This window comes from Mesoplodon mirus (genome assembly GCF_964341445.2).
Source record: "Mesoplodon mirus genome assembly, chromosome: 13".
Taxonomy (NCBI): domain Eukaryota; kingdom Metazoa; phylum Chordata; class Mammalia; order Artiodactyla; family Ziphiidae; genus Mesoplodon; species Mesoplodon mirus.
The window spans coordinates 62987539-63013931 of NC_138989.1; the positions used below are offsets into that span (position 1 = coordinate 62987539).

Sequence of the window (26393 nt, forward strand, 5' to 3'; positions counted from 1 at the left end):
ATTCAGTCTTGGCAGGTTGTGCATTTCTAAGAATTTGTCCATTTCTTCCAGGTTGTCCATTTTATTGGCATAGAGTTGCTTATAGTAATCTCTCATGATCTTTTGTATTTCTGTAGTGTCAGTTGTTACTTCTCCTTTTTCATTTCTAATTCTATTGATTTGAGTCTTCTCCCTTTTTTTCTTGATGAGTCTGGCTAATGGTTTATCAATTTTGTTTATCTTCTCAAAGAACCAGCTTTTAGTTTTATTGATCTTTGCTATCGTTTCCTTCATTTCTTTTTCATTTATTTCTGATCTGATTTTTATGATTTCTTTCCTTCTGCTAACTTTGGGATGTTTTTGTTCTTCTTTCTCTAATTGCTTTAGGTGCAAGGTTAGGTTGTTTATTCGAGATGTTTCCTGTTTCTTAAGGTGGGATTGTATTGCTATAAACTTCCCTCTTAGAACTGCTTTTGCTGCATCCCATAGGTTTTGGGTCGTTGTGTCTCCATTGTCATTTGTTTCTAGGTATTTTTTAATTTCCTCTTTGATTTCTTCAGTGATCACTTCGTTATTAAGTAGTGTATTGTTTAGCCTCCATGTGTTTGTATTTTTTACAGCTCTTTTCCTGTAATTGATATCTAGTCTCATAGCATTGTGGTCGGAAAAGATACTTGATACAATTTCAATTTTCTTAAATTTACCAAGGCTTGATTTGTGACCCAAGATATGATCTATCCTGGAGAATGTTCCATGAGCACTTGAGAAAAATGTGTATTCTGTTGTTTTTGGATGGAATGTCCTATAAATATCAATTAAGTCCATCTTGTTTAATGTATCATTTAAAGCTTGTGTTTCCTTATTTATTTTCATTTTGGATGATCTGTCCATTGGTGAAAGTGGGGTGTTAAAGTCCCCTACTATGAGTGTGTTACTGTCGATTTCTCCTTTTATGGCTGTTAGTATTTGCCTTATGTATTGAGGTGCTCCTATGTTGGGTGCATAAATATTTACAATTGTTATATCTTCTTCTTGGATCGATCCCTTGATCATTATGTAGTGTCCTTCTTTGTCTCTTCTAGTAGTCCTTATTTTAAAGTCTATTTTGTCTGATATGAGAATTGCTACTCCAGCTTTCTTTTGGTTTCCATTTGCATGGAATATCTTTTTCCATCCCCTTACTTTCAGTCTGTATGTGTCTCTAGGCCTGAAGTGGGTCTCTTGTAGACAGCATATAGATGGGTCTTGTTTTTGTATCCATTCAGCCACTCTGTGTCTTTTGGTGGGAGCATTTAGTCCATTTACATTTAAGGTAATTATCGATATGTATGTTCCTATTCCCATTTTCTTAATTGTTTTGGGTTCATTATTGTAGGTCTTTTCCTTCTGTTGTGTTTCTTGCCTAGAGAAGTTCCTTTAGCATTTGTTGTAAAGCTGGTTTGGTGGTGCTGAACTCTCTCAGCTTTTGCTTGTCTGTAAACGTTTTAATTTCTCCATCAAATCTGAATGAGATCCTTGCTGGGTAGAGTAATCTTGGTTGCAGGTTTTTCTCCTTCATCACTTTAAGTATGTCCTGCCACTCCCTTCTGGCTTGTAGAGTTTCTGCTGAGAGATCAGCTGTTATCCTGATGGGGATTCCCTTGTGTGTTATTTGTTGTTTTTGCCTTGCTGCTTTTAATATGATTTCTTTGTGTTTAATTTTTGACAGTTTGATTAATATGTGTCTTGGCGTATTTCTCCTTGGATTTATTCTGTATGGGACTCTCTGTGCCTCCTGGACTTGATTAACTATTTCCTTTCCCATATTAGGGAAGTTTTCAACTATAATCTCTTCAAATATTTTCTCAGTCCCTTTCTTTTTCTCTTCTTCTTCTGGAACCCCTATAATTCGAATGTTGGTGCGTTTAATGTTGTCCCAGAGGTCTCTGAGACTGTCCTCTGTTCTTTTCATTCTTTTTTCTTTATTTTGCTCTGCAGCAGTTATTTCCACTATTTTATCTTCCACCTCACTTATCCGTTCTTCTGCCTCAGTTATTCTGCTATTGATCCCATCTAGAGTATTTTTTATTTCATGTATTGTGTTTTTAATCGATGCTTGATTCATCTTTAGTTCTTCTAGGTCCTTGTTAACTGTTTCTTGCATTTTGTCTATTCTATTTCCAAGATTTTGTATCTGGGAAATAGAATCTTGGATCATCTTTACCATCATTATTCTGAATTCTTTTTCAGGTAGAGTGCCTATTACCTCTTCATTTGTTAGGTCTGGTGGGTTTTTATCTTGCTCCTTCTCCTGCTGTGTGTTTTTCTGTCTTCTCATTTTGCTTATGTTACTGTGTTTGGGGTCTCCTTTTTGCAGGCTGCAGGTTCGTAGTTCCTGTTGTTTTTGGTGTCTGTCCCCAGTGGCTAAGGTTGGTTTAGTGGGTTGTGTAGGCTTCCTGGTGGAGGGGACTAGTGCCTGTGTTCTGGTGGATGAGGCTGGATCTTGTCTTTCTGGTGGGCAGGTCCACGTCTGGTGGTGTGTTTTGGGGTGTCTGTGGACTTTTTATGATTTTAGGCCACCTCTCTGCTAATGGGTGGCGTTGTGTTCCTGTCTTGCTAGTTGTTTGGCTTAGGGTGTCCAGCACTGTAGCCTGCTGGTCGTTGAGTGAAGCTGGGTGCTGGTGTTGAGATGGAGATCTCTGGAAGATTTTCGCCGTTTGATATTATGTGGAGCTGGGAGGTCTCTTGTGGACCAGTGTCCTGAAGTTGGCTCTCCCACCTCAGAGGCACAGCACTGACTCCGGGCTCCTCAATTTGGGATGATGTGTTGTCTATTCATGTATTCCACAGATGCAGGGTACATCAAGTTGATTGTGGAGCTTTAATCCGCTGCTTCTGAGGCTGCTGGGAGAGGTTTCCCTTTCTCTTCTTTGTTCTCACAGCTCCTAGGTCTCAGCTTTGGATTTGGCCCCGCCTCTGCGTGTAGGTCGCCGGAGGGCGTCTGTTCTTCGCTCAGATAGGACAGGGTTAAAGGAGCAGCCTCTTCGGGGACTCTGGCTCACTCAGGCCGGGAGGGAGGGAGGGGCACGGAGTGCGGGGCGAGCCTGCAGCGGCAGAGGTCGGCGTGACGTTGCACCCGCCCGAGGCGCGCCGTGCGTTCTCCCAGGGAAGCCGCCCCTGGATCCCGGGACCCCGGCAGTGGCGGGCTGCACAGGCTCCCGGAAGGGCGGTGTGGGCAGTGACCTGCGCTCGCACACAGGCTTCTTGGCGGCGGCAGTAGCAGCCCCAGCGTCCCACGCCTGTCACTGGGCTCCGCGCTTTCAGTCGCGACTCGCGCCCGTCTGTGGAGCCCCTTTAAGCAGCGCTCTTAATCCCCTCTCCTCGCGCACCAGGAAACCAAGAGGGAAGAAAAAGTCTCTTGCCTCTTCGGCAGCTCCAGAGTTTTCCCGGACTCCCTCCCGGCTAGCTGTGGCACATTAGCCCCCTTCAGGCTGAGTTCTCGCCACCAGCCCCAGTCCTCTCCCTGCGCTCTGACCGAAGCCCGAGCCTCAGCTTCCAGCGCTGCGTGCCCCGGCGGGCGAGCAGACAAGCCTCTCGGGCTGGTGAGTGCCGCTCGGCACCGATCCTCTGTGTGCGGATCTCTCCGCTTTGCCCTACCCAGGTATGTGGGGAGTTTCTTGCCTTTTGGGAGGTCTGGGGTCTTCTGCCAGCGTTCAGTAGGTGTTCTGTAGGAGTTGTTCCACGTGTAGCTGTATTTCTGGTGTATCCGTGGGGAGGAAGGTGATCTCCGCGTCTTACTCTTCCGCCATCTTACCCGGAAGTCCCCCTTTTCTCTTCTTTACCTGAACCAGTGCTTGTTCAACCTCATCATTCAGGTCTCAGCTCAAGGATCACTTCTTCAGGGAACCCCCTTGACCCCCTTAAGAAAGTCAAATCTCTTCATGATAGGGTCTGACAGCACCCTATAACCACCCCCCACAGCAGTTCTCAGTTAGGAGTCTGCATTTACCTATGTGATAAAGAAGGTGTGATACCTTCTTCTCTACAACTGAAAGCCACAAGGGTAGGCATCATATCTGCTTTGCTCATCACTGCATCCCCAAAGCCCAGAAACTAGATTCTCAATAACTATTGGCTGGAAGGATGAAAGAATGATTGTTTCCTCATTTGAAAAATGGGTGTGACAAAGTCAACTGGGTTCTCTCACATGCAGTGTTGAACCTTAACCACCAAGGTGTGTATGAACGTCCCCTTGAATGAAAAAGCTGATTACGTGCGTGCCACAGTGAGTCCCTGAAGTTCAGGGAGCTGTGATCTCCTGTCTCTCCTGCCTGGAGCCTATGGGCATAAGGTGCAAGGGAGGAACTCAGCCAGGAGTGAATGATCCCCAGATTCTTCCCTCGGAGCCCTCTAAGGAAGCAGGGAGGTGGCCAGACACAAGGCGAGGCAGCCACTCAGCTGGCACCTGCCTCCCCGGCTCTCTCCCTGCCAGGCTGCCCTCCATCATCCCACCAGGTCCCACTCCAGGGCCTCTCCCAGTTCTCATGTGTCATATTCTCTTCTGAAATGGTGCTGTATGTATCAGTTCACACCCTGCCTCAGCCCTATGGGGATCTGGGCAATCACAGGTGGATATAAACAAGGAAGTTGGGGTAAAGGGAAAAGAGGGTAGGGAAATATGGTAATACCCAGGTGCTCTGGCTCATGGTTCGTCCATGGAATTCATGCCTTTTGCTTTGACAGTTGGGGGTTAAAGAGGGTGTGCAGACTTGAGTTTCCTGGTAGCAGCTGTGCAAAGCTACCTGCCTGGCCTGCTCCATCAAGGTCTCAGTGCTACAAAGAGACGGCTCCAGGATGGATGAAAGCTCCCAATGAGTGAATGGCATCTGAATGAGTGATTGAGTCATTCATCAAATGCAAAGCCTCTATAACCCTAGATAGATGTGACCTGGGAATGAACTAGAACAGCTCCCATCACTGCATACCCTCCGCACACACCCACCCACAGTCAGCAGCCATGGGGAGGCCCATCAGCACTGCTTGAGAAACCTCCCCGTAGTCCCACCCCACCTCCATCCTTCCCAGTTGCAGCCCTACGAGCTGTGTGATCTAGACAAGGCACTTGACCTTCCAGGCCTCAGCTGCCTCATCTATCAAATAGGAAGATTGCTTGGCTGAAGGCAGAGGCATGGGCAGAGCAACCCTTCGAGGTCACTCCTACATCTAAGATCGCAGACGTGCTTCTTTTTGTCAATGATTCTCTCCTTCCAAGTGACCAATATGGCGCCACAGGGCTGGAGACGCCCTGAGTTAACAAGATGCTATAACTGTCATTGCTTCTGCTGCCCTGCAGCTCCGCTCCAACTCCCCGCTGGCCAGCTCGCCCATGCATCATCAGAGAAGTGGTGTCCCCCACGAGTCCCCGGGCTTTCTGAATCATTAAACAGAGACCAGTGATTTCACAGGGCCTTATCCTTTGACAACAGGAGAAACAGGAAGCTACGGGTGAGATCGTGGCTCACAGAATCTGCACTCAAGGACACTGAGCTGCCAGGCAGCTGGCAAATGGAATAATTCGCCAGCCTAACTCTTGGAATGGTGATGAGGATTAAATGAGTTGACACACACCAAGTGCTGAGGACAAGGCTGGCACATGGGAAGTGCTCAGTAAATATTAGCTATTTTTGTTATTTGCGCAGCCGATCCGTGTGTCTGAGGATGAGGCCACAGAGAGAGGATGGGGCTTGCTCATGAGTTAGAGGCTGAGCAGAACCAGAACCCAGGGTTATGGGCTCGCAATCCAGTGCTCCACCTCTTATCTGAAGATCAACTGGAAAAGAGAAATGAAGAGACAGGGATACAAAGCGATCTCATTTGTTTCTAAGCTCTCATACACCCAGCTCCCAGATAGATTTGAAAAGAAAAAAGAAAGAAGATAGCAACAAATTGCTGGCAAATTATAGCTGCCCATTAGGCGGACTTCATGGATAAAACTCCCCGGAAGCCATGCTGAGGTGTCATCACAGCTCGGGCCCCTGACGGCATCAGGCTTGGATGACGCACACGCCATGATATCTCAGGTGGGTGAGGTGTTGCTCTGTGTGCATAGATGAATCACCCTTGAATTTTCCTTGTTAAAAAACTCCACCAAGGTGGTGCAGTGGTTGAGAGTCCTCCTACCGATGCAGGGGACACGGGTTTGTACCCCGGTCCAGGAGGATCCCACATGCCGTGGAGCGGCTGGGCCCGTGAGCCATGGCCGCTGAGCCTGCACGTCCGGAGCCTGTGCTCCACGACGGGAGAGGCCACAACAGTGAGAGGTCCGTGTACCGCAAAAAACAAACAAACAAACAAACAAAAACTCCACCAAGGTGGCAAACTTCCCACAAGTGCTGACTGCTCCCAGAGAAGGCGGGGAGGGGAAAGGGAGTCCCCCAGGGCAGACACAGCCCGAGGAAGCAGGAAGGGGCTCTGGACTTTGTTTCCCACCAGAAAATAAGGGGCACATCTGCAAAGGTCCCCACTACCTGGAGAGCCCAGGCTCCCATCTCTCGTCGTTCAGAGTCATCCCCTTTAAGTCTTGCTCCATCTCGTCCTCTACCCAAATCGCATCACTCTCATCCTATCCCCTCTGGCCAAACCTCAAACCACTTGCTGTGTCTACTTCCACCTCTGGCCATGATGTTCCCCTTGCTAGGAATGCCTTCCCTCCTTGTTCCCGCTTATGTCCACTTTCAGGTCCAGCTCAAAACCACCACTTCCAGGGAGCCGTCTCCCATCTCTGAACACCTATAGCACGCTCAGCCAGCCCCACTGTTTGCCCTCATCACCATGGACTAGTCTACTACAGCGGCTAAGAGCACATATTCTGAGCCAGTCCTCCTGGCTTCGAATCCTGCTTCCACTATGCCTTGGTTGTGTGATTTCATGTAAGCTACTAAACTCTCTGTGCCTCAGTTTCCCCATATTTAAGCAGGGATAATTAAAGCACAGAGTTGCTATGAGGGTTAAGTGAGCTAATATGGGTAAAGCCCTATGACGGTGCCTTCTTACCCCCAGCATCAGTTACTATGATGATCGCCAAACTCTCTCATTAGCCTCGTGTGAGATCTGGAGTTCCCCAGCTGGACTGCAAGCCCCTTGCAGGCATAGTCTGGGTCCTCTTCTTCCCTTGTCTCTCCCACCCCACCTGGCACGCAGTGGAGTGCACAGGGAGGCACGGGACTGAGTGCACAGAATACCAAGGTGTGGATGTGGTGACATACATCCACAGTAACCGTCGAACAACTCTCAGGCCAGAGTTGAGGGGGAACCGAGGAATATACGGATGCTCTTTTGTATATGAGAGGATTGGCCATAGCTTAGCAGATGAACGGGAGACAATTATACGATGAGAAAGTCTGGAAGCTAGCTCTCTCCACAGGTCTCTGTTGTTGGTAGCACTGGAGATGGCCCCAATGGAACTGGAATTGTGCATCCAGCTCCCTAAGCCCTATCCACTCATGATCACCTTTGATTCAGACACTGGTCCTGGAAGGGTAGGTTCACTGTCCTCCTGGCTACTCAGATGTGCTGAGGCTCAGAGAGGTTGGATGGACTGCCTGTCTCCCTCACTCACAGCAGCGCATCGGAGGGAAGGCACACGTCAGACTCTGGACAAAGGGCTCCTTCTCCTTGTCTTCTGGCCCATCCCGCCCCCAGTCCTGGCTCCCCTGGCAGCCTGCCAGACCCAGGTACCTCCATTATGAAGCGGGAGGCGGACTTCCTCTCAAAGAACAGCTTCTGCTCCCTCTTGTTGGTGCATAGGTACTTCTGCTGGGTGCACACGGCATCGCAGCCATAGATGATGATGAAGATGTTGGCGTCTGTCCCAGCGGCAAAGACATCACTGGTGTAGAGGGTGATCTCGTAAGGGACAACTAAGGGTGGGGGACAGAGGGCAAAGTCAGAGGGGAGGGGAAAACAGGACACAGGCAGGTCAAGTTCTTCACAAGCACCACCACCCCAGATGGTCCCTTCACTGGGAGCTGCTACCCAGGGACCTGAAATGTCACATGGTTGCCTAGCAACCACAGGGTGAGGGGAGATGTTTTGTCATGCCTAGTGCCCACAGAAAGCTCCTGTCACCTCAGACCAGGGTCTCCGTGCCTCTCCCATCACAGAGCTAGTACAACAACAGACTGGCTGAAAGCACAGGCTCTAGCCTGACTATCTGTGTGACCTGGACGAGTCACCTACAAGCCTTGGTTTCCTCATTTGTAAAGTGTCCTCAATGGGGTCCTTGGTTCTAGACACTCTATACACAGGAGCATTATGTTTCAGGGGACAGCAGCCAATTGGATCAGCCAGTCTACAGTGGAGAGAGTCCTTTCTCTTCTCTTCCCACCCCTTGCTACTCATCCACTGGCTCCACCTGGCCTGCCCCTCAACCCCTTAGCACAGACTTCCTGATGATGATAGAGGAAGGGAAGTGTCAAAACTTCACCTGGTTGTTCCACTTCCTCCTTTCCTTTAGCTGGTAAAGGAATTACATTTACCTTTTTTAAAGTTCTTTTTCCCCCCAGTCAGGATAAAGTCTTATAGTGGTGATTTCTTTGGCGTGTTAATGACTGGAATGAGGATTGGTGAAGGGGTTGATAATGATCCTTCACTGTTAGGCCTTTATCTTTTCTTCCTTTCGGGTCTTACAACTATTCTACATTATCTTTATTTTGTAGACAAAAAAACTGAACTCTAGAGAAGTCAGGCTTTCTGCCTGTTGTCACCAGCTGGTTTGGGGTACAGTGTGGAATACATCCCATATTTTCTTTCCCTGGGTCCAGGGCTCTGTCCACAGCCAGCACAGGGCCAGGGTAATTTCCAAGGTGCACCAGGCCAAGGGTCAACACTGGACGATGGACTGGGACTGAGTTGGGGTGGTGAGCAATGGGGTGCAGGAGGAGGCCCAGTCTTGCTGTGCAAGATTCCTACATGGTGTATACAGCCTTGTCTGAAGTTCCGCGTGGAAGAGGTCCCTGACGATGGCACCATCGTCTTCATTCTTGGCCAGCCAGCGGCCACAGGGGAATGTCATGCACTTTCCAAGGGATGGGGCGTCCACCTCTACCCAGTCTACAAACCAGCCTGGAGCCTTGCCTGGAGGGAAGGAGACACAGAACTCATCAAGGACCTCTACACAGATGGTTTCCTGTGAACAACTTCAGGGACTCCAAACATCCTTCCTTACTCGACGGCTGGTGCTTATAGCTCCACCGTGAACATGCCTTCCCTTTTGCTTACAGCATTACTGAACTGATTCCCCTGCACGCAGCTGAAGGTGGATCACACTCCAGCCTGCTGTCAGTGAAATTAGCAAGAGCAAAGGAGCATGGGGAGGAGATGACAGGAGGCAGAGTCTGAGGGGAGGGAAGCAAGGACACTGTCCAAGGTGGAAGGTTCTCCAAAGAGGGAGCCCAGAGATGCCAGAGAGAGCCTGTGTTAACGAGGACTCCATAGTTTCACCCAGTGATGGGGCGAAACACTGGGCTCCCTGGCCTCAGTTTGTGATGCATGAAGGCAAGGGAAACTAGTGAAGGATTGATGCTCCTCCCAGGGAAAATGAGTGCTCAGGTTTAAAGAAAGAAATGGAAGCCAGGCAGAGACCCTGTCCCTCAGTCCCAGAGGGAAGGAGGAAGGCCTCCTTCCTCAGGCTTAGAAGATATGGTTTGAAGACCAAGAAAATGAGTCTGCTTTACTGAGAGAGAATAAACTTGGGCACAGCTTTTGTCTGGCTTCAATGTCAGTGGGTTCTGGGAAGAACTGGCTCCATCAGTGGTTCTCAAAGTGGAGCCCCCGGACTAGCAGCCTCAGCATTACCGGTGAGAAACATAAACTCTAGGGTCCCACCCCAGACCTACTCCAACTAAAGGCTGTGGGTGGGGCCCAGAAATCTGTGTTTTAACAAGCCCCCAAACATGGCTCCGATACACATTCAAATTTGAGAACCACTGATCAGGGATTCTCAAATCTGGCTGCCCACTGAAATTTCTGAGAGTGCGGTTTTGGGGAAAGCTTTAAAAGTCACCAGCGTCCTGGCCCCTCCCTGATCAATTAGACCAGAATCTCTGTGTGCAGCCAGGACCCTACCAGACTGAAGGGACTGAGGAAGCTGTGTCATTATGGAAGGCAGATGACATCCAAGTCTACCTAAGATTCTTTCCTAGACACTCACGGGGACTTGCCCATGGTCCTCACGTTCTTAGCCAGGAAAAGAGAGAGGGAAGGCAGAGACCTGTGTTGTCATGGCCGATCCTGACTTTCCACAGATCTCCCAGGTCCAGGGTCTCCACTGTGAAGATTTCGATGCTGTCCCTCTCAAACTTGTCACTGTTTGTCTTGGAGGATTTCAGGAGGGTCATTCCTGCCAACCAAATGACCCCATCGTGACTGGCTGGGCCTGAGACCTTCCAACCTAGTCTGACCACCTTTTTTCATCTCTCCTCATAATGACCAAATTTCTGAACTTTCTTCAAATTTAGACTGTACAATTACCATCCACTAGGTGTCTTTGGCATTTTGTGTGTGTGTGTGTGTGTGTGTGTGTCCTTTTATTAAGCTTTACAATAATCTTTTGACATACATATTTTTATTTCCAGTTTGAATCTAAAGACAAGGAGACACACCCAGAAATTAAGTGCCTTATTCAAGGTCATCCAGGAGGAAGTGGTAGGGCCCTAAGTCAATGTGTGCTCCCCTTTCACAATCCCCACGTTTCTCCATGGCTGGGAGGGAGCCCGTGACAGGACCACCCTCCCACGCTCCCTGGGGAAACAGGGCCTCCCCTGCAGGGATGGGGCATGTGGGAATTCTCTGGAGACTCTTCTCTGGATGACAGAAGGAGGGGTGGCTTCAAATGCCCCTGACCAGCCATCTCACATACATTATCTGTCCTGGGGCTCTGGCTGCGTGTCAGTCTGAAATTTAAGGTGGTTTCAGCATCATCACCATCTCCTCCTGCCTCAGCTTTCAAGTCTCCTTAACGCTGTAAGTCCCACCTCATGTAGGAAGTCTTCTGATAATCTAGACTCATTGCAGACTGGTTTCAGCGCACAAAGAGTCAGACGGACCTTGGTTAGATGCCCGGCTTTGCCACTTAGCATCTGGATGGCCTTGGACAAATTACTTAATTCTCTGAAACTGGTTTCCTCGAATGTCAAAAGGGATGGTCTTCCCCCATACAGCTGTTGTGAGTATTTAATAAGATGATGACTTGTGTCTTCAAGAATGTGCCTAACACAGAGCAATCCCTTGGCAAATAAAAGCAGTTGTTAGGGCCCCTCAATTTCATTGACCATGGCTCAGTAACTATTGCAAAGACATACATTTATAAGTTTTGGCCTGACTCATTCATTATATCTGCATTACCTAACCTGGTAAATAATAATAATAATAAATGTTTTATTGAGTGTCATTTTGTCTCAAATATTTTACATGTTCAATTTCATTAAATACACAACTCTATGAGGCATGTACTAATATAATCTCCATTTTACAAATGGGTGAAACTAAAGCACAGAGAGATTAAGGAACTTGCCCAAGGTCACACAGCTAATGAGTGGTAGAGCAGAAGTTTAAACCAATCAGTCAAGCTTGAGTCCATGCTCTATATCACCACAGTGCTGAATTAGAATATGAGCACCCCAAAGTCAGGGATTAAGCTCCTTCATTCTTCAGCAGTTCTTGGCATAGTGCTCTGGACCCACAGGGTTTTGAGCAAATATGGGATGATTACATATTTGAGGGACTGGTTCCTCTCTGAACTCAGACAGAATGGCTGGACACGTGGTCCAAGTGGATGGCTGACTCCAGCACTATATGCCACCTTCTCTGATTGTCTTGACAGAGGCTCCAGAATGACCCCAAGACTCTTTGAGCATCTCATACGGAGAGTAACATGGAACCGATTGGCTGAATCTCACTAGAGGTTGGGAAGAGCCACTGGTTCCCAGGTTGTTACTGAGGTAGAGATAGAGTTAGGGCTACCTCTGCCTTTAGAACAGAAGGAGAAAGCTGGCAAAAGACACAGAGAAGAGATCACTCGCGGTTTGGACTGAGGAGTCCCTTTGCTACAGTTTTGAAAGACAAACAGATTGACACCTCAAGGAACGGCACAGGAAATGGTAAACACTTTCAGAAAGTCCTGGACAAAGAATTGGGCACCATTACTTGGGGAGAGGATACTGAAGGGAAGATGATTCACATGGCTTCCAAACACTTGTAGGGTGGTAGAGGCAGCAGTGAGGACCAAGAGAGGGCAGGGAGCTCTCTGCCCCCAGAGTGCGGTAGGCCTGACTTAGTAAGATTTAGGAAGAATTTTAAAAGAACTGGCATTCACAACCCAGGCAGACAAGTCATCTCACAGGGAGATTTTTAAGAAAAAAGGAATTGCCTTTCTCTGTTGGGGCTAGTTGCATGAAATCTTTCAAGAATCAGAGGCATGCAAGAATACACAATGGGGAAAGGATAGCCTCTCCAATAAATGGTGGAAATGGATGTCTACATGTAAAATACTTAATTTGGACCCTTATCTCATACCGTACATAAAAATCAACTCAAAATGAATTACAGATTTAAACAGAAGGACTGAAACTGTAAAACTCCTAGAACAAAGCATAAAAGAAACACTTTATGACATTGGTCTTGGCGATGACTTCATGAATATGACACCAAAAGCACAGCAACAAAAAATAAAATTAACAAGAGGGACTACATTAAACTAAAAAGTGTCTACACAGCAAAGGAAACAACAGAGTGAAAAGGCAACATACAGAATGGGAGAACATATTTGCAAACTATATATCTATAAGGGGTTAATCACCAAAATATATAAAGTAATCTTACAACTCAATAACAAAAAAACTAAGAACCCAATTAAAAATGGGCTAAGGACTTAAATAGACATTTCTCCAGAGAAGACATAAAAATGGCCAACAGTATAAGAAAAAATGCTTATTGTCAGTAACCATGAAGTAAATGCAAATCAAAACCACAATGAGATATCTCACACCTGTCAGGATGGTTACTATCAAAAAAACAAAAGGGGACTTCCCTGGTGGTCCAGTGGTTAAGAATCTGCCTTTCAGTGCAGGGGACGTGGGTTCCATCTCTGGTCGGGAACTAAGATCCCACATGCCATGGGGCAAGTAAGTCTGTGTGCCACAACTACAAAGCCCACGTGCCACAACTAGAGAGAAGCCCTTGCGCTGCAACAAAGAGCCCGGCCAGCGCAATGAAAGGTCCCATGTGCTGCAAGTAAGACCTGATGCAGCCAAAAATAAATAAATTTTTTAAAAAACCCAAATAAACCAAAAGTGTTGGTGAGGATGTAGAGAAATTGGAACCCTTGCACACAGTTGGTGGGAATGAAAAATGATGCATTTGCTATGGATAATAGTATGAAAGTTCCTAAAAAAGTTAAAAAGAGAACTACCATATGAACCCACAATCCCAATTCTAGGTATATATCCAAGAGAATTGAAATCAGATCCTTGAAAAGTATTAGCACTCATGTGTTCATTGCAGTGCTATTCACAATAGCTAAGAATGGAAAAAATCCTAAATGTTCATTGACAGATGAATGGATAAAGAAAATATGGTATATATATATATACAATGGAATATTATACAGCCTTGAAAAAGGAGATTCTCCAATATGCAACAATGTGGATGGTTCTTGAGGATATTATGCTAAGTGAAATTACCCAGACACAAAAGGATGAATACTGCATGACTCCATTTAAATGAGGTATCAAATTCATAAAATTAAAGATGAAAATGGTAGTTATCAGGAGCTGGGGATAGGAGGAAATGGGGGTTTAATAATCAACAGGCATAAAGTTTCAGTTTAGTAAGTTTAATAAGCTCTAGAGATCTGCTGTACACCACATACCTATAGTCAATGACCATGTATCATACATTTAAAATTTGGTAAGAAAATAGATTGCATGTTAAGTATTCTTCATAAAATAAAATAAAATAATAAAGAGAATTTTAAAATATGGTTTCTTAAAATAAAAGAGAGAAAGAGGGAGAGTCATGTCCAGTATTTCCTTGGAAAATTGCACTGAATCTCCCAGTCTCCCTGGAGGGGAACTTGGGTGAACCTCGGCCCTGCGTTGCTCTCTTACCAGTGTTATCTTGAGTGCCAAAGAGTGTGATGAAGACATTGGCATCGGTGCCTGCGTTCTTCTTGTCCCCGGTCTTTATGGTCACTGAGAATGTGGTAGATTTATCTGCCAGGAGAAGAGTGTGGAGAAGTGAGTGGTAGATTGCACCTCCCATGAAGGGAGGAGGAAGAAAACATACTGAGCATGTTTCTCTGCTTGTGTTGGCTGTTTTTATGAATCACTTTACTTGTAGCATGTGTTCTTCTGCAGTTGCCTTTAGTCTGGAAACTTCCTGAAGGCAGAGATGAGGTCCCCCCAGCCCACGTCCAGCTCACACAGGAAACCCTCAATCAGTAAAGTTGTAGGATGCTTGGGGAAGACTTGGGGTGACTGTGGGATTCAGAGGCTCATCAGCCAGGAGCCCTGGTCTGACTCCTTCAGGTTGGGAAGTTTTAGGGATGCATGTTTCAAGGAAGGGAGAACAAGCATCATAGAACTCTTGAAAGTTCACTCTTTCCCTTGACAAAAATATTCATATTGAGAGTCTATAATGTGCCTGGAGGGGAGGACAGAAGACTAAGTCAGAGTCAGCTATAACTCTTCTATTCTATTCCATTCCATTCCATTCCTTCCGTTCCATTCTATTCCTGACAATAACTCCATGCTAGGCCATGTACTTTATACTCAGCTGTATGCTAGACATGTGAGAATACGCCCCCTTCACCTCCCCATTCTTGCCATGGAGGAATGAGAGAACAGATAGATTCCCAGGGAAGGAAGTGCCCAGAGCCCATAGGGGAAGGGAAGATGGAGACCTAGTGGGGGAGAGACAGAGGAAAGGGGTGCTGGAGGGGAGAAATCAGCTCTAGGTTAGGAAACCTTTCTGCTCCAGGGTCAGGCGGTCGAGGGGGTTGTCATCTCCCCCACCCTCCTCATCCTCGCTTGGTGGCAGCACATAGGACTCATCCACTGGCAACAGCTCCCTGGACAGCTGGCCATCATCCTCCTCCACTGCCAGCCAGCGCTGGCATGGAAAGTAGTACCTGTGGGGACAGGGGGTGAGGAGAATTGGGGGATGTCTCTTTGGAAAGGTCTCATGAAACAGTAGTCATGGGCTGAGGAACGAGAGGCCATGATGGGGTCCAAATGCTCCCCTGTCTTCCCCCACACCCCCAGCATTGCCCTCCCATCCTACCTAGCCTGGGAGTCACCCCATTAGTCACTTGGCTGGAGTAGACAGCAAACATGGGATGTGGTTTCCATACAACCCCACTGAAAATGGCTGGGTAGCAGTGCCTGGAGCACAGCAAACCCTCAATCAGGGTCCTATTGGAGGAATCTAGAGGAAAAGGGGCTTCTGGGGACTGTTCCAGCCTTTTCTAGAATCAACCTGTTAGCCAGGGCCACTTTGGCAGAGAATGTTGTACACATAGGAGGGGCTTCATACCCAAGGGCTGAATTAGTGGATTTTAATGGAATGACCCAATTATGCTTCTGGAAGGTGCAAAGAGTATGGCTAAGGAGCTGGCACAGCAGACAGCAGGCACCACCCAGGGAAGGGAGGTCCAAGGTAGACTCCTCAGTGGAGAGGCTGAACGCAGAGCAAGGAAGGCGCCTGGACGGAAGGGAAAGAAGGCTGGGGGGAGAGGGACCAGGGTGCGGGAACTGAGGACTCACCTCTAGAGCCAGACTGGGGTTGAATCCTGGCTCTGCTGCCTACAGTCACATGAGCTTGAACAAGTTTCTTTACCTCTTTGTGCAAAGGTTGCCAGATTTAGCCAATAAAATCACAGGACTCCCAGTTAAATTGGAATTTTAGATAAGCAAGTAATAATGTTTCAATATAAGTATGTCCTGTCTAGTATTGGGGACATACTTATACTACAACATTATCCATTGCTTATCTGACATTCAAATTTAATTGGCCATTCTGCAGTTTATCAGGCAACCCTCTGTAGAATGAGGATGATAGTGGCTATTTCATAGGTGGTTGTGAGAATTTCATGACTCAAACATTTTTAAGTGTTTAAAAAAAAATGCCTGGCTCTCAGTATGCTCTTGGTTAGGAATTTGCTAAAACTATTGTAAAGATGATGATGATTCTTCTTACGCTTCCTTTCTTCCTCTTCAGTCCATGCCTGAGATTGTGGGCTGGACAGTTCCCACTGGGTCCCTGAGCCTCCAGAACAACTCAAGAGGGTTTGGGGATGCAGCCCATCTCTACAGCCCCATCTGCACCCCCTCCCCACCACTGTCCAGGTGCATAAGATGCATTCAGGGCCTGGTCAAAGTCTGGAGAGGTGGGAGCAGTGTAGGCCAAGGGTCTCGTCCCTGTCTGAGCCCCACATCCTCCTACAGTCCTTACTGCTTCCCAACGTCAGCATGGTAGGGGGGCAGCGCCAGAGGATGCCACCTCGGCCCAGGGGTTCGGATGGGGCACAGAGGGGCAACTGTGTATTGAGAGATGTGGATTTAAAGGGTGGGAGGAGCTCAACCTTGGGAGATATAAACCAAATTGCTATGAAATTAGTGTTTAAGTGAAAAATGTATATCGTTCCACTACTCTGCCTTTCAAATATATGAGTGGGAAAGTTAAACTTTTACTAATTTATGAATAATAGGCTTTAGTTCTAAATTATGGCCTATCGGGCTTCCCTGGTGGTGCAGTGGTTGAGAGTCCGCCTGCCGATGCAGGGGACACGGGTTCGTGCCCCGGTCTGGGAAGATCCCACATGCCGCGGAGCGGCTGGGCCCGTGAGCCATGGCCGCTGAGCCTGCGCGTCCGGAGCCTGTGCTCTGCAACGGGAGAGGCCACAACAGTGAGAGGCCCGCGTATCACAAAAAAAAAAAAAAAAAAAATTATGGCCGATTAAGGGAGAGAGACAGAAATAAAGAAAAGAGTGGGGTTGGGGCCGAGGTGGAGTCATGAGAGTATGGGAAGCTGGAGGAGGACAGAGACAGGGGGAGAGGGATGCATAAAGAAAGAACTGGGGGAGACTGATGCTGGCAGAGAAAAAAGTCAGGAAGAGGGGAAGGCACAAGCCCTCCCACACCCGTGAAGAGCGCATGCGCGGGGAATCAGAGCCTGGCTTCTTGGCACCACCCCCGTGGCCCCTGAGATACCTGCACCATGAAGTTAAAGGCCCTTAGCACGCCCATGGCTGCAGCCTCCGCAGGCAGGAGAACCAGAGCTGGAGCCAGGATGGGCCTGAGCGCTGGACGTTTAGACTCTATCCCCACAGCAACAATGAGCACTCACAGGAGGTCCAGTGGAGGACTGGGCCTACTGGCCCCTCCCCTTCCTCCCACAGGAATAAATCCTGCTCAAGCAGGTCTGCAGAGGGGAGTAGGTAGGGATTTTTCAGGAGCAAAGGGGAAGAGAGGCGTGCAGGTGTTCTGGCCAGGTATGCCCACCACTCCACTTAAGCAAGGGCCATGGAAGGAAGAGCCAGGGGTTGGGTCAGCAGGAGGTTTAAACTGAGCATTGGAACAAAGCTCGGGGCCACTAAAAGTACGAGTTTCACTTGAAAGTTAAACTGGAAGGAGTGGATCTCAAAACTGAACGCTGTAAAATGTATTTAATGTGTGGCCTTTCCCGTTTTGTGCATAAAGGCTGGAGCACATCAAGTATGTCAACTGGTGGTACTGGAAGAGTGGCGTAGCAACAGAGTGGGTCTGGAATTCCAGAACTCTGGGTTTGTGCCCCTGCTCTTCCCCTTACACTCTGTGTGGCTGCTGGGCCCCGAGTTTCATCACCAAGAAGGCCTCTGCAGGGTGTGAACAGAGGAGGGACGTGGCTTAAGGGCTGGATGGCTGTAGACGCTAGGAGGGTCTGGATGAAGCAGAGGCACCAGCCAGGAGGCTCTGACCAGGGGGTGCTGAAGATGGGGAGGGGGGTCTGGCTGAGCTTTTCTGACACAGTGGCGATGGATTGGGGGTGGGGCATGAGCAGCAAAGGGGAGTCAGGGTGGAGTCAGTTTGCATGGAGACATGTGACTGGGTCCAGGGGCAGCTGAGGGATGAGGTCAGTGTTCATTTACCCTTCTGGCTGCAAAGGCCTTATTCCTGAGCTAATAAAGGTCATGGGAGGCCACAGGCACTGACGGGGAAGATGGTGTCTCTTCCAGAGAGAGAGGAGATTTGCTCCTCTAATTTTACTTCCTCTAAACGGCCATGATTTTTTTTTATTTGAATTTTATTTTATTTATTTATTTTTTATATAGCAGGTTCTTATTAGTTATCTATTTTATACATATTAGTGTATATATGTCAGTCCCAATCTCCCAGTTCATCCCACCACCACCACCCTACCCCACCACCACCCCGCTTTCCCCCCTTGGTGTCCAGATGTTTGTTCTCTACATCTGTGTCAATATTTCTGCCTTGCAAACTGGTTCATCTGTACCATTTTTCTAGATTCCACATATGTGTTAATATATGATATTTGTTTTTCTCTTTCTGGCTTACTTCACTCTCTATGACAATCTCTAGGTCCATCCACATCTCTACAAATGATCCAATTTCGTTCCTTTTCATGGCTGAGTAACATTCCATTGTATATATGTACCACATCTTCTTTATCCATTTGTCTGTCGATGGGCATTTAGGTTGCTTCCATGACCTGGCTATTGTAAATAGTGCTGCAATGAACATTGGGGTGCATGTGTCTTTTTGAATTATGGTTTTCTCAGGGTATATGCCCAGTAGTGGGATTGCTGGATCATATGGTAATTCTATTTTTAGTTTTTTAAGGAACCTCCATACTGTTCTGCATAGTGACTGTATCAATTTACATTCCCACCAACAGTGCAGGAGGGTTCCCTTTTCTCCACACCCTCTCCAGCATTTGTTTTTTGTAGATTTTCTGATGATGCCCATTCTAACTGGTGAGGCGATACCTCATTGTAGTTTTGATTTGCATTTCTCTAATAATTAGTGATGTTGAGCAGCTTTTCATATGCTTCTTGGCCATCTGTATGTCTTCGTTGGAGAAATGTCTGTTTAGGTCTTCTGCCCATTTTTTGATTGGGTTGTTTAGTTTTTTAATATTGAGCTGCATGAGCTGTTTATATATTTTGGAGATTAATCCTTTGTTGATTCATTTGCAAATATTTTCTCCCATTCTGAGGGTTGTCTTTTTGTCTTGTTTATAGTGTCCTTTGTTATGCAAAAGCTTTTAAGTTTCATTAGGTCCCATTTATTTATTTTGTTTTTATTTCCATTACTCTAGGAGGGGGGTCAAAAAAGATCTTGCTGTGATTTATGTCAACGAGTACTCTTCCTATGTTTTTCTCTAAGAGTTTTAAAGTGTCCCGCCTTATATTTAGGTATTTAATCCATTTTGAGTTTATTTTTGTGTATGGTGTTAGGGCATTTTCTAATTTCATTCTTTTACATGTAGCTATCCAGTTTTCCCAGCACCACTTTTTTTTTTAAATTTTTATTTATTATTTATTTATTTTTGGCTGTGTTGGGTCTTCGTTGCTGCGCGGTTTTTCTCTAGTTGTGGGGAGTGGAGGCTACTCTTCGTTGCAGTGCATGGGCTTCTCATGGCAGTGGCTTCTCTTGTTGAAGAGCACGGGCTCTAAGCGCATGGGCTTCAGTTAGTTGTGGCACACGGGCTCAGTAGTTGTGGCTCACGGGCTCTAGAGAGCAGGCTCAGTAGTTGTGGTGCATGGGCTTAGTTGGCCTGTGGCATGTGGGATCTTCCCAGACCAGGGCTCGAACCCCTGTCCCCTGCATTGGCAGGAGGATTCTTAACCACTGTGCCACCAGGGAAGTCCCCAGCACCTCTTATTGAAGAGACTGTCTTTTCTCCATTGTATATCCTTGCCTCCTTTGTCATAGATTAGTTGACCATAGGTGTGTGGGTTTATCTCTGGGCTTTCTATCCTGTTCCATTGACCTATACTTCTGTTTTTGTTCCAGTACCGTATTGTCTTGATTACTGTAGCTTTGTAGTATAGTCTGAAGTCAGGGAATCTGATTCCTCCAGCTCTGTTTTTTTTTTTTTTTTTTTTTTGCGGTACACAGGCCTCTCACTGTTGTGGCCTCTCCCGTTGCGGAGCACAGGCTCCGGACGTGCAGGCTCAGCGGCCATGGCTCATGGGCCTAGCTGCTCTGCAGCATGTGGGATCTTCCTGGATCGGGGCATGAACCCATGTCCCCTGCATCGGCAGGCACACTCTCAACCACTGTGCCACCAGGGAAGCCCCCAGCTCTGTTTTTTTTCCCTCAAGATTGTTTTGGCTATTCGGGGTCTTTCGTGTCTCCATACAAATTTTAGGATTTTTTGTTCCAGTTCTGTTCTGTCTGGATGATCTGCCCACTGGTGTAAGTGAGGTGTTAAAGTCCCCCACTACTATTGTGTTACTGTCCATTTCCTCTTGTATAGCTGTTAGCAGTTGCCTTATGTATTGAGGTGCTCCTATGTTGGGTGCATATATATTTATAATTGTTATATCTTCTTCTTGGATTGATCTCTTGATCATTACACAGTGTCCTTCCTTGTCTTTTGTAACATTCTTTATTTTAAAGTCTATTTTATCTGGTATGAGTATTGCTACTCCAGCTTTCTTTTGATTTCCATTTGCATGGAATATCTTTTTCCATCCCCTCACTTTCACTCCGTATGTGTCCCTAGGTCTGAAATGGGTCTCTATTAGACAGCATATATGTGGGTCTTGTTTTTGTATCCATTCAGAAAGCCTGTGTCTTTTGGTTGGAGCATTTAATCCATTCACATTTAAGGTAATTATCGATATGTATGTTCCTATTACTATTTTCTTAATTGTTTTGGGTTTGTTTTTGTAGGTCCTTTTCCTCTCTTGTGTTTCCCACTTAGAGAAGTTCTTTTAGCATTTTCTGTAGAGCTGGTTTGGCGGTGCTGAATTCTAACTTTTGCTTGTCTGTAAAGCTTTTGATTTCTCTGTCGAACCTGAATGAGATCCTTGCTGTGTAGAGTAGGTTTGGTTGTAGGTTCTTCCCTTTCATCACTTTAAATATATCATGCCACTCCCTTCTGGCTTGTAGAGTTTCTGCTGAGAAATCAGCTGTTAAACTTATGGGAGTTCCCTTGTATGTTATTTGTCATTTTTCCCTTGTTGCTTTTAATACTTTTTCTTTTTCTTTAATTTTTGTCAATTTGATTACTATGTGTCTCAGTGTGTTTCTCCTTGGGTTTATCCTGTATGGGACTCTCTATGCTTCCTGGACTTGGGTTACTATTTCCTTTCCCATGGTAGAGAAATTTTCGAGTATAATCTCTTCAAATATTTTCTTGGGTCCTTTCTCTCTCTCTTCTCATTCTGGGACCACTGTAATGTGAATGTTGTTGCATTTAATGTTGTCCCAGAGGTCTCTTAGGCTGTCTTCATTTCTTTTCATTCTTTTTTCTTTATTCTTTTCCGTGGCAGTGATTTCCACCATTCTGTCTTCCAGGTCACTTATCCGTTCTTCTGCCTCAGTTATTCTGCTATCAATTCCTTCTAGTGTATTTTTCATTTCAGTTATTGTATTGTTCATCTCTGTTTGTTTGTTCTTTCATTCTTCTAGGTCTTTGTTAAACATTTCTTGCATCTTCTCGATCTTTGCCTCCATTCTTTATCCAAGGTCCTGGATCATCTTCACTATCATTATTCTGAATTCTTTTTCTGGAAGGCTGCCTATCTCCACTTCATTTAGTTGTTTTTCTGGGGTTTTATCTTGTTCCTTCAACTGGTACATAGTTCTCTGCCTTTTCATTTTGTCTGTCCTTCTGTGAATGTGGTTTTTGTTCCACAGGCTGCAGGACTGTAATTCTTCTTGCTTCTGCTGTCTGCTCTCTGGTAGATGAGGCTATCTAAGAGGCTTGTGCAAGCTTCCTGATGGGAGGGACTGGTGGTGGGTAGAGCTGGGTGTTGCACTGGTGGGCAGAGTTCAGTAAAACTTTAATAGGCTTGTCTGCTGGTGGGTGGGGCTGAGTTCCCTCCCTGTTGGTTGTTTGGCCTGAGGTGACCCAGCACTGGATCCTACAGGCTCCTTGGTGGGGCTAATGGTGGACTACGGGAAGGCTCATGCCATGGAGTACTTCCCAGAACTTCTGCTGCTGGTGTCCTTATCCTCGTGATGAGACACAGCTGCCCCCTCCTCTGCAGGAGAACCTCCAATACAAGCAGGTATGTCTGGTTAAGTCTCCTATGGGGTCACTGCTCCTTCCCCCTGGGTCCTAGTGCACACACTACTTTGTGTGTGCCCTCCAAGAGTGGAGTCTCTGTTTCCCCCAGTCTTGTCGAAGTCCTGCAATCAAATCCTGCTAGGCTTCAAAGTCTGATTCTCTGGGAATTCCTCCTCCCATTGCCAGACCCCGAGGTTGGGAAGCCTGATGTGGGGCTCGGAAGCTTCACTCCAGTTGGTGGACTTCTGTGGTATAATTGTTCTCCAGTTCATGAGTCATCCACCCAGAGGTTATGGGATTTGATTTTATTGTGATTGCACCGCTCCTACCACCTCATTGAGGCTTTGCCTTTGTCTTTGGATGTGGGGTATCTATTTTGGTGAGTTCCAGTGTCTTCCTGTCGATGATTGTTCAGCAGTTAGTTGTGATTCTTGCAAGAGGGAGTGAGTGCACATCCTTCTACTCCACCATCTTGAACCAGTCTCCCATGATTTTATGTCTATCTCCCAGGTCAGGCTTTGCTCAGAGTTGCTCTCTCCACTTGCAAGTGGTTGGAGCTGGCTCAGCACAGAGCCCTTACTGCTGCTTCAATACCAAGGAAACAAAGAAAAGAAACTGTACAGCACCAATGAGAAAGGATGGCAAGGGAAGAGGAAGAGGTGAGGGGAGCGAGTAGTGGAGGAAGGAAAAAGAGAAAGGGAGGGGAAGAGGAGAGAGGAGTAAAGGGAAGGTTCCATTCACAAGAGTGATAAAAATATGAGACACATGAGCATAAATGTAACAAGAACATGTAGCCTATGTGTAGCAAGTGGCAGACAATGTGTAGAAAATGGCACTACTGAGGTACCTCAAAGAAACACTTGGATAGATGGAAATGTGTGCTTGGGGGAGCACTTCACATTCTAAATATGCAATTCTCCACACATACGTTTAACAGCAAAACAATTAAAATTCCAACAGGATATATTTTTTAAATCACTTAATATTTTGATTTGAAAATGTAAGCACAGCTAATATTCTTGAAGAATAATGAAAGAAGACAAGTACTGACAGATATTAAAATAGATTATAAGGCTACAATAATTTAAAAATTGTTGGGCTGGCCTAGAAGTGCCAAATCAACTGAACAGAGTTGATCCTAACCAGGCTTCAAGGGGAAGCCGGAATGTTCACAGTTTGTCCCTGTCCTTACTTTTTTTGCAGCACTTTATCCTTGTCAAGCTTAAATGCTTTAGATTTTGAGAACATCTTGAGAAGTTGGGCTGACATCTTTAAGCCCATTTATCAGAAGGGCAAATGAAAGCTCATAAAGATGGAGCGACTTCTCCAGGGTGACCTGGTGAGTTTCTGGAAGAAGACCTACCCCAGGTCAGGACCCTGGTTCCCAGCCATGGGCTAGTCCCACAACCCTTCTGTGCCACCATGATGACCTCATGGAAATCCATAACCTCAGGCTGTGTGTGAGCTGTGCCTCAGTGTCCCTGTCTGGAGTAATATCTTGGGCTGGTGGGGCAGGCTGGAGGTGGGAGATGGGGTGAGTCCCATCAGTCCCTGCCCTGAACAGAGGGGAGCAGCTCAAGAAGAGGGCATGTTTCAAGAGACACCAGGCTGCAGGCCAAGGAGCTGCTTAATTCAACAAATATGTACTTAAGTGCCTGCTATGTTCCAGGCACTGGCAGGCCCTCGGCAACCCCACAAGCCCCTCAAGATCTTGTCTGCTTTCTTCTCTGCATCCCTCTGCTCCTCCCCACCACATTTCCAGGCTTTTTTCCTGTCTATTGCCCTTTGGCCTCTCTTGCCCAAAAGGCAATGTGGCCTAGTGGTGGAAATACACCAGATTCATCTTTGATGGTCTGGAGACCTGGTCCTGGCTCTGGCACAAATTGACGCTGGGGCTGCGGCCTGGCCTTCCTGGGGTGTGGTTCCTTCACCCTTCCCAGCCTGGCTCCTGGGGCTAGTTGTGAATTTGAAGCAGGGGCCAGCAAACTATGGCCTGTGGGCCAAATCTGGCCCACCTGCTTATGTACATCCCACAAACTAAGCAGAGATTTTACATCTTCAAATGGTTGAAAAAAATCTAAAAACAATAATATTTTGTGAAATGTGAAAATTACTTGGAATTCAAGTTTCAGTGTCTATAAATGAAGTTTTAGTGAAACACAGCCACATCAATTCACTTAGCATCGTCTATGGCTGCTTTTCTGCAGCAAAGTCAAGCAGTTGTAACAGAGACCAAATGGCCCTGAAAACCTAAAATATTTGCTCTCTGGCCTTTACAGCATAAGTTTGCTTATTTCTAGTCTAGAACATTAAAACAATGTCCTGGAAGTCACTTTGTACATGGAGAGACTTTTGGGTTCTAAGTCTGGCCATGGAGATTGGGCCATGGCAAGGACAGAAAACCTGACTTTCTGAAATGATGGAGTCAAGAACTGGATTGGACGTCCTACCAGACTGTCACCTGACAGGGCCAGCAGCTGAGGGGCTGCTCAAGGAGAGGGAGGCAATGCCCACCCAGCCAACTCCATGGGCCAAACCTACATCCTAGACACCCCACCCCCATCCTCACCCATCACAGCCACCCCACCCCCACTTTCACCCACCACAGCCACCCCACCCCCATCCTCAGCCATCACAGCCACCCCACCCCCACCCTCACCCACCAAAGCCACCCCATCCTGACCCTCACCCACCACAGCCACCCCATCCCCACCCTCACCCACCACAGCCACCCCACCCCCATCCTCAGCCATCACAGCCACCCCACCCCCACCCTCACCCACCACAGCCACCCCACCCCCATCCTCAGCCATCACAGCCACCCCACCCCCACCTTCACCCACCACAGCCACCCCACCCCCACCCTCAGCCATCACAGCCACCCCACCCCCACCCTCACCCGCCACAGCCACCCCACCCCCACCCTCACCCACCACAGCCACCCCACCCCACCCTCACCCACCACAGCCACCCCACCCCCACCCTCACCGCCACAGCCACCCCACCCCCACCCTTTTTTCCATGACTACTTAGTGGCAGGCATGGCCTTCCCTCCCTCCCCTCCAGTCCCACTCACGTGATCTCGTTGTTCATGTCAGTGATGTCTATTCTGTCCAGGAACCAGCCTGGTCTGTTGCCTGAGTTGTCATGGCGAATCCGAATCTTGGTCAAGGGGCCAAGGTCAATGGCATAGATGGTGAAGGTGTCTGTCTGGGAAGGGTCAGAGTAGCACACTGGGGGGCAGCCCTCCCCACCTCGCCATCAGCTTCACCCTCCCAGGACCTGGGGCAGCCTGAGACCGGCTGTAAGACCCAAAGCATCAGGGGGAAGGGGGAATGGAAAGTGCAGTCAGTTGTCCGGTGTTTGGTCTACTCTATTGGTTTTTGTTTTTGTTTATTGAGTTATCATTAATATACAATATTATATTAGTTTCAGGTGTACCACATAGTGTTTTGATGTTTTTATACATTATGGAACGATCACCACATAAAGACCAGTTACCATCGTTGTTACAACATTATTGACTGTATTCCTTATGTGTACATTCCATTCCTGTGACTTAACTTATTTTATAGCTGGAAGTTTGCAACTCTTAATTCCCTTCACCTATTGCACTATTGTCTTTACACCTGCCCCTACCAGGGAGGTCTCACTTCCACTGTGTCCCGCAAGGTGGAGGGAGGAGTAGGAGGGTGACGAAGGTGACCATAAGAGAGGAGGAGAGGAGAAAACAGGTTGGCTGGGCGCTCCCAGTTGTGTTATGGGGAGTGTGTGTATGTACGACCTGTTGCTTGGGTGTGTGCTGAGACCACGTGCTGCGTGTGCACATACGTGCATAAACTCCTGCAACCATAAATTTAATTAAGTACCTACTATAAGCCAAAGTGCAAATCTAGAGTGACTGACAGAATTCGGAGTGTAAGACTTGGATTGCTCACCATTCAGGTGAGAAGAGAGACTGTGTACGATACAAGTATACACATACGCACTGGAGGAAGCAGACGATACCAGGACCCATTGAAATTTTGTATACCCTTCACTTAGATTTTGCAACATTTGCTTTCTCTCCCACACTCTCTTGCCCTTTCTCTATTTTTTTTCTGAATCATTTGGAAGTATATGGCAGATATCATGAT

General features: G+C 47.0%; 1 protein-coding gene across 3 annotated transcripts in view; it reads right to left on the reverse strand.

Moving 5' to 3' along the window:
* Positions 1-26393, reverse strand: part of LOXHD1 (lipoxygenase homology PLAT domains 1) — a gene marked incomplete at both ends in the record, with an annotated part of 210750 nt that overhangs the window by 79750 nt on the left and 104607 nt on the right. For all 3 annotated transcript variants that reach the window (XM_082640798.1, XM_082640797.1, XM_082640796.1), the window contains 6 exons: positions 7696-7877; positions 8929-9093; positions 10229-10357; positions 14124-14228; positions 14982-15145; positions 25334-25467. In XM_082640798.1, the coding sequence (XP_082496924.1) occupies positions 7696-7877; positions 8929-9093; positions 10229-10357; positions 14124-14228; positions 14982-15145; positions 25334-25467 (879 nt within the window). The remainder of the gene's footprint in view (positions 1-7695; positions 7878-8928; positions 9094-10228; positions 10358-14123; positions 14229-14981; positions 15146-25333; positions 25468-26393) is intronic.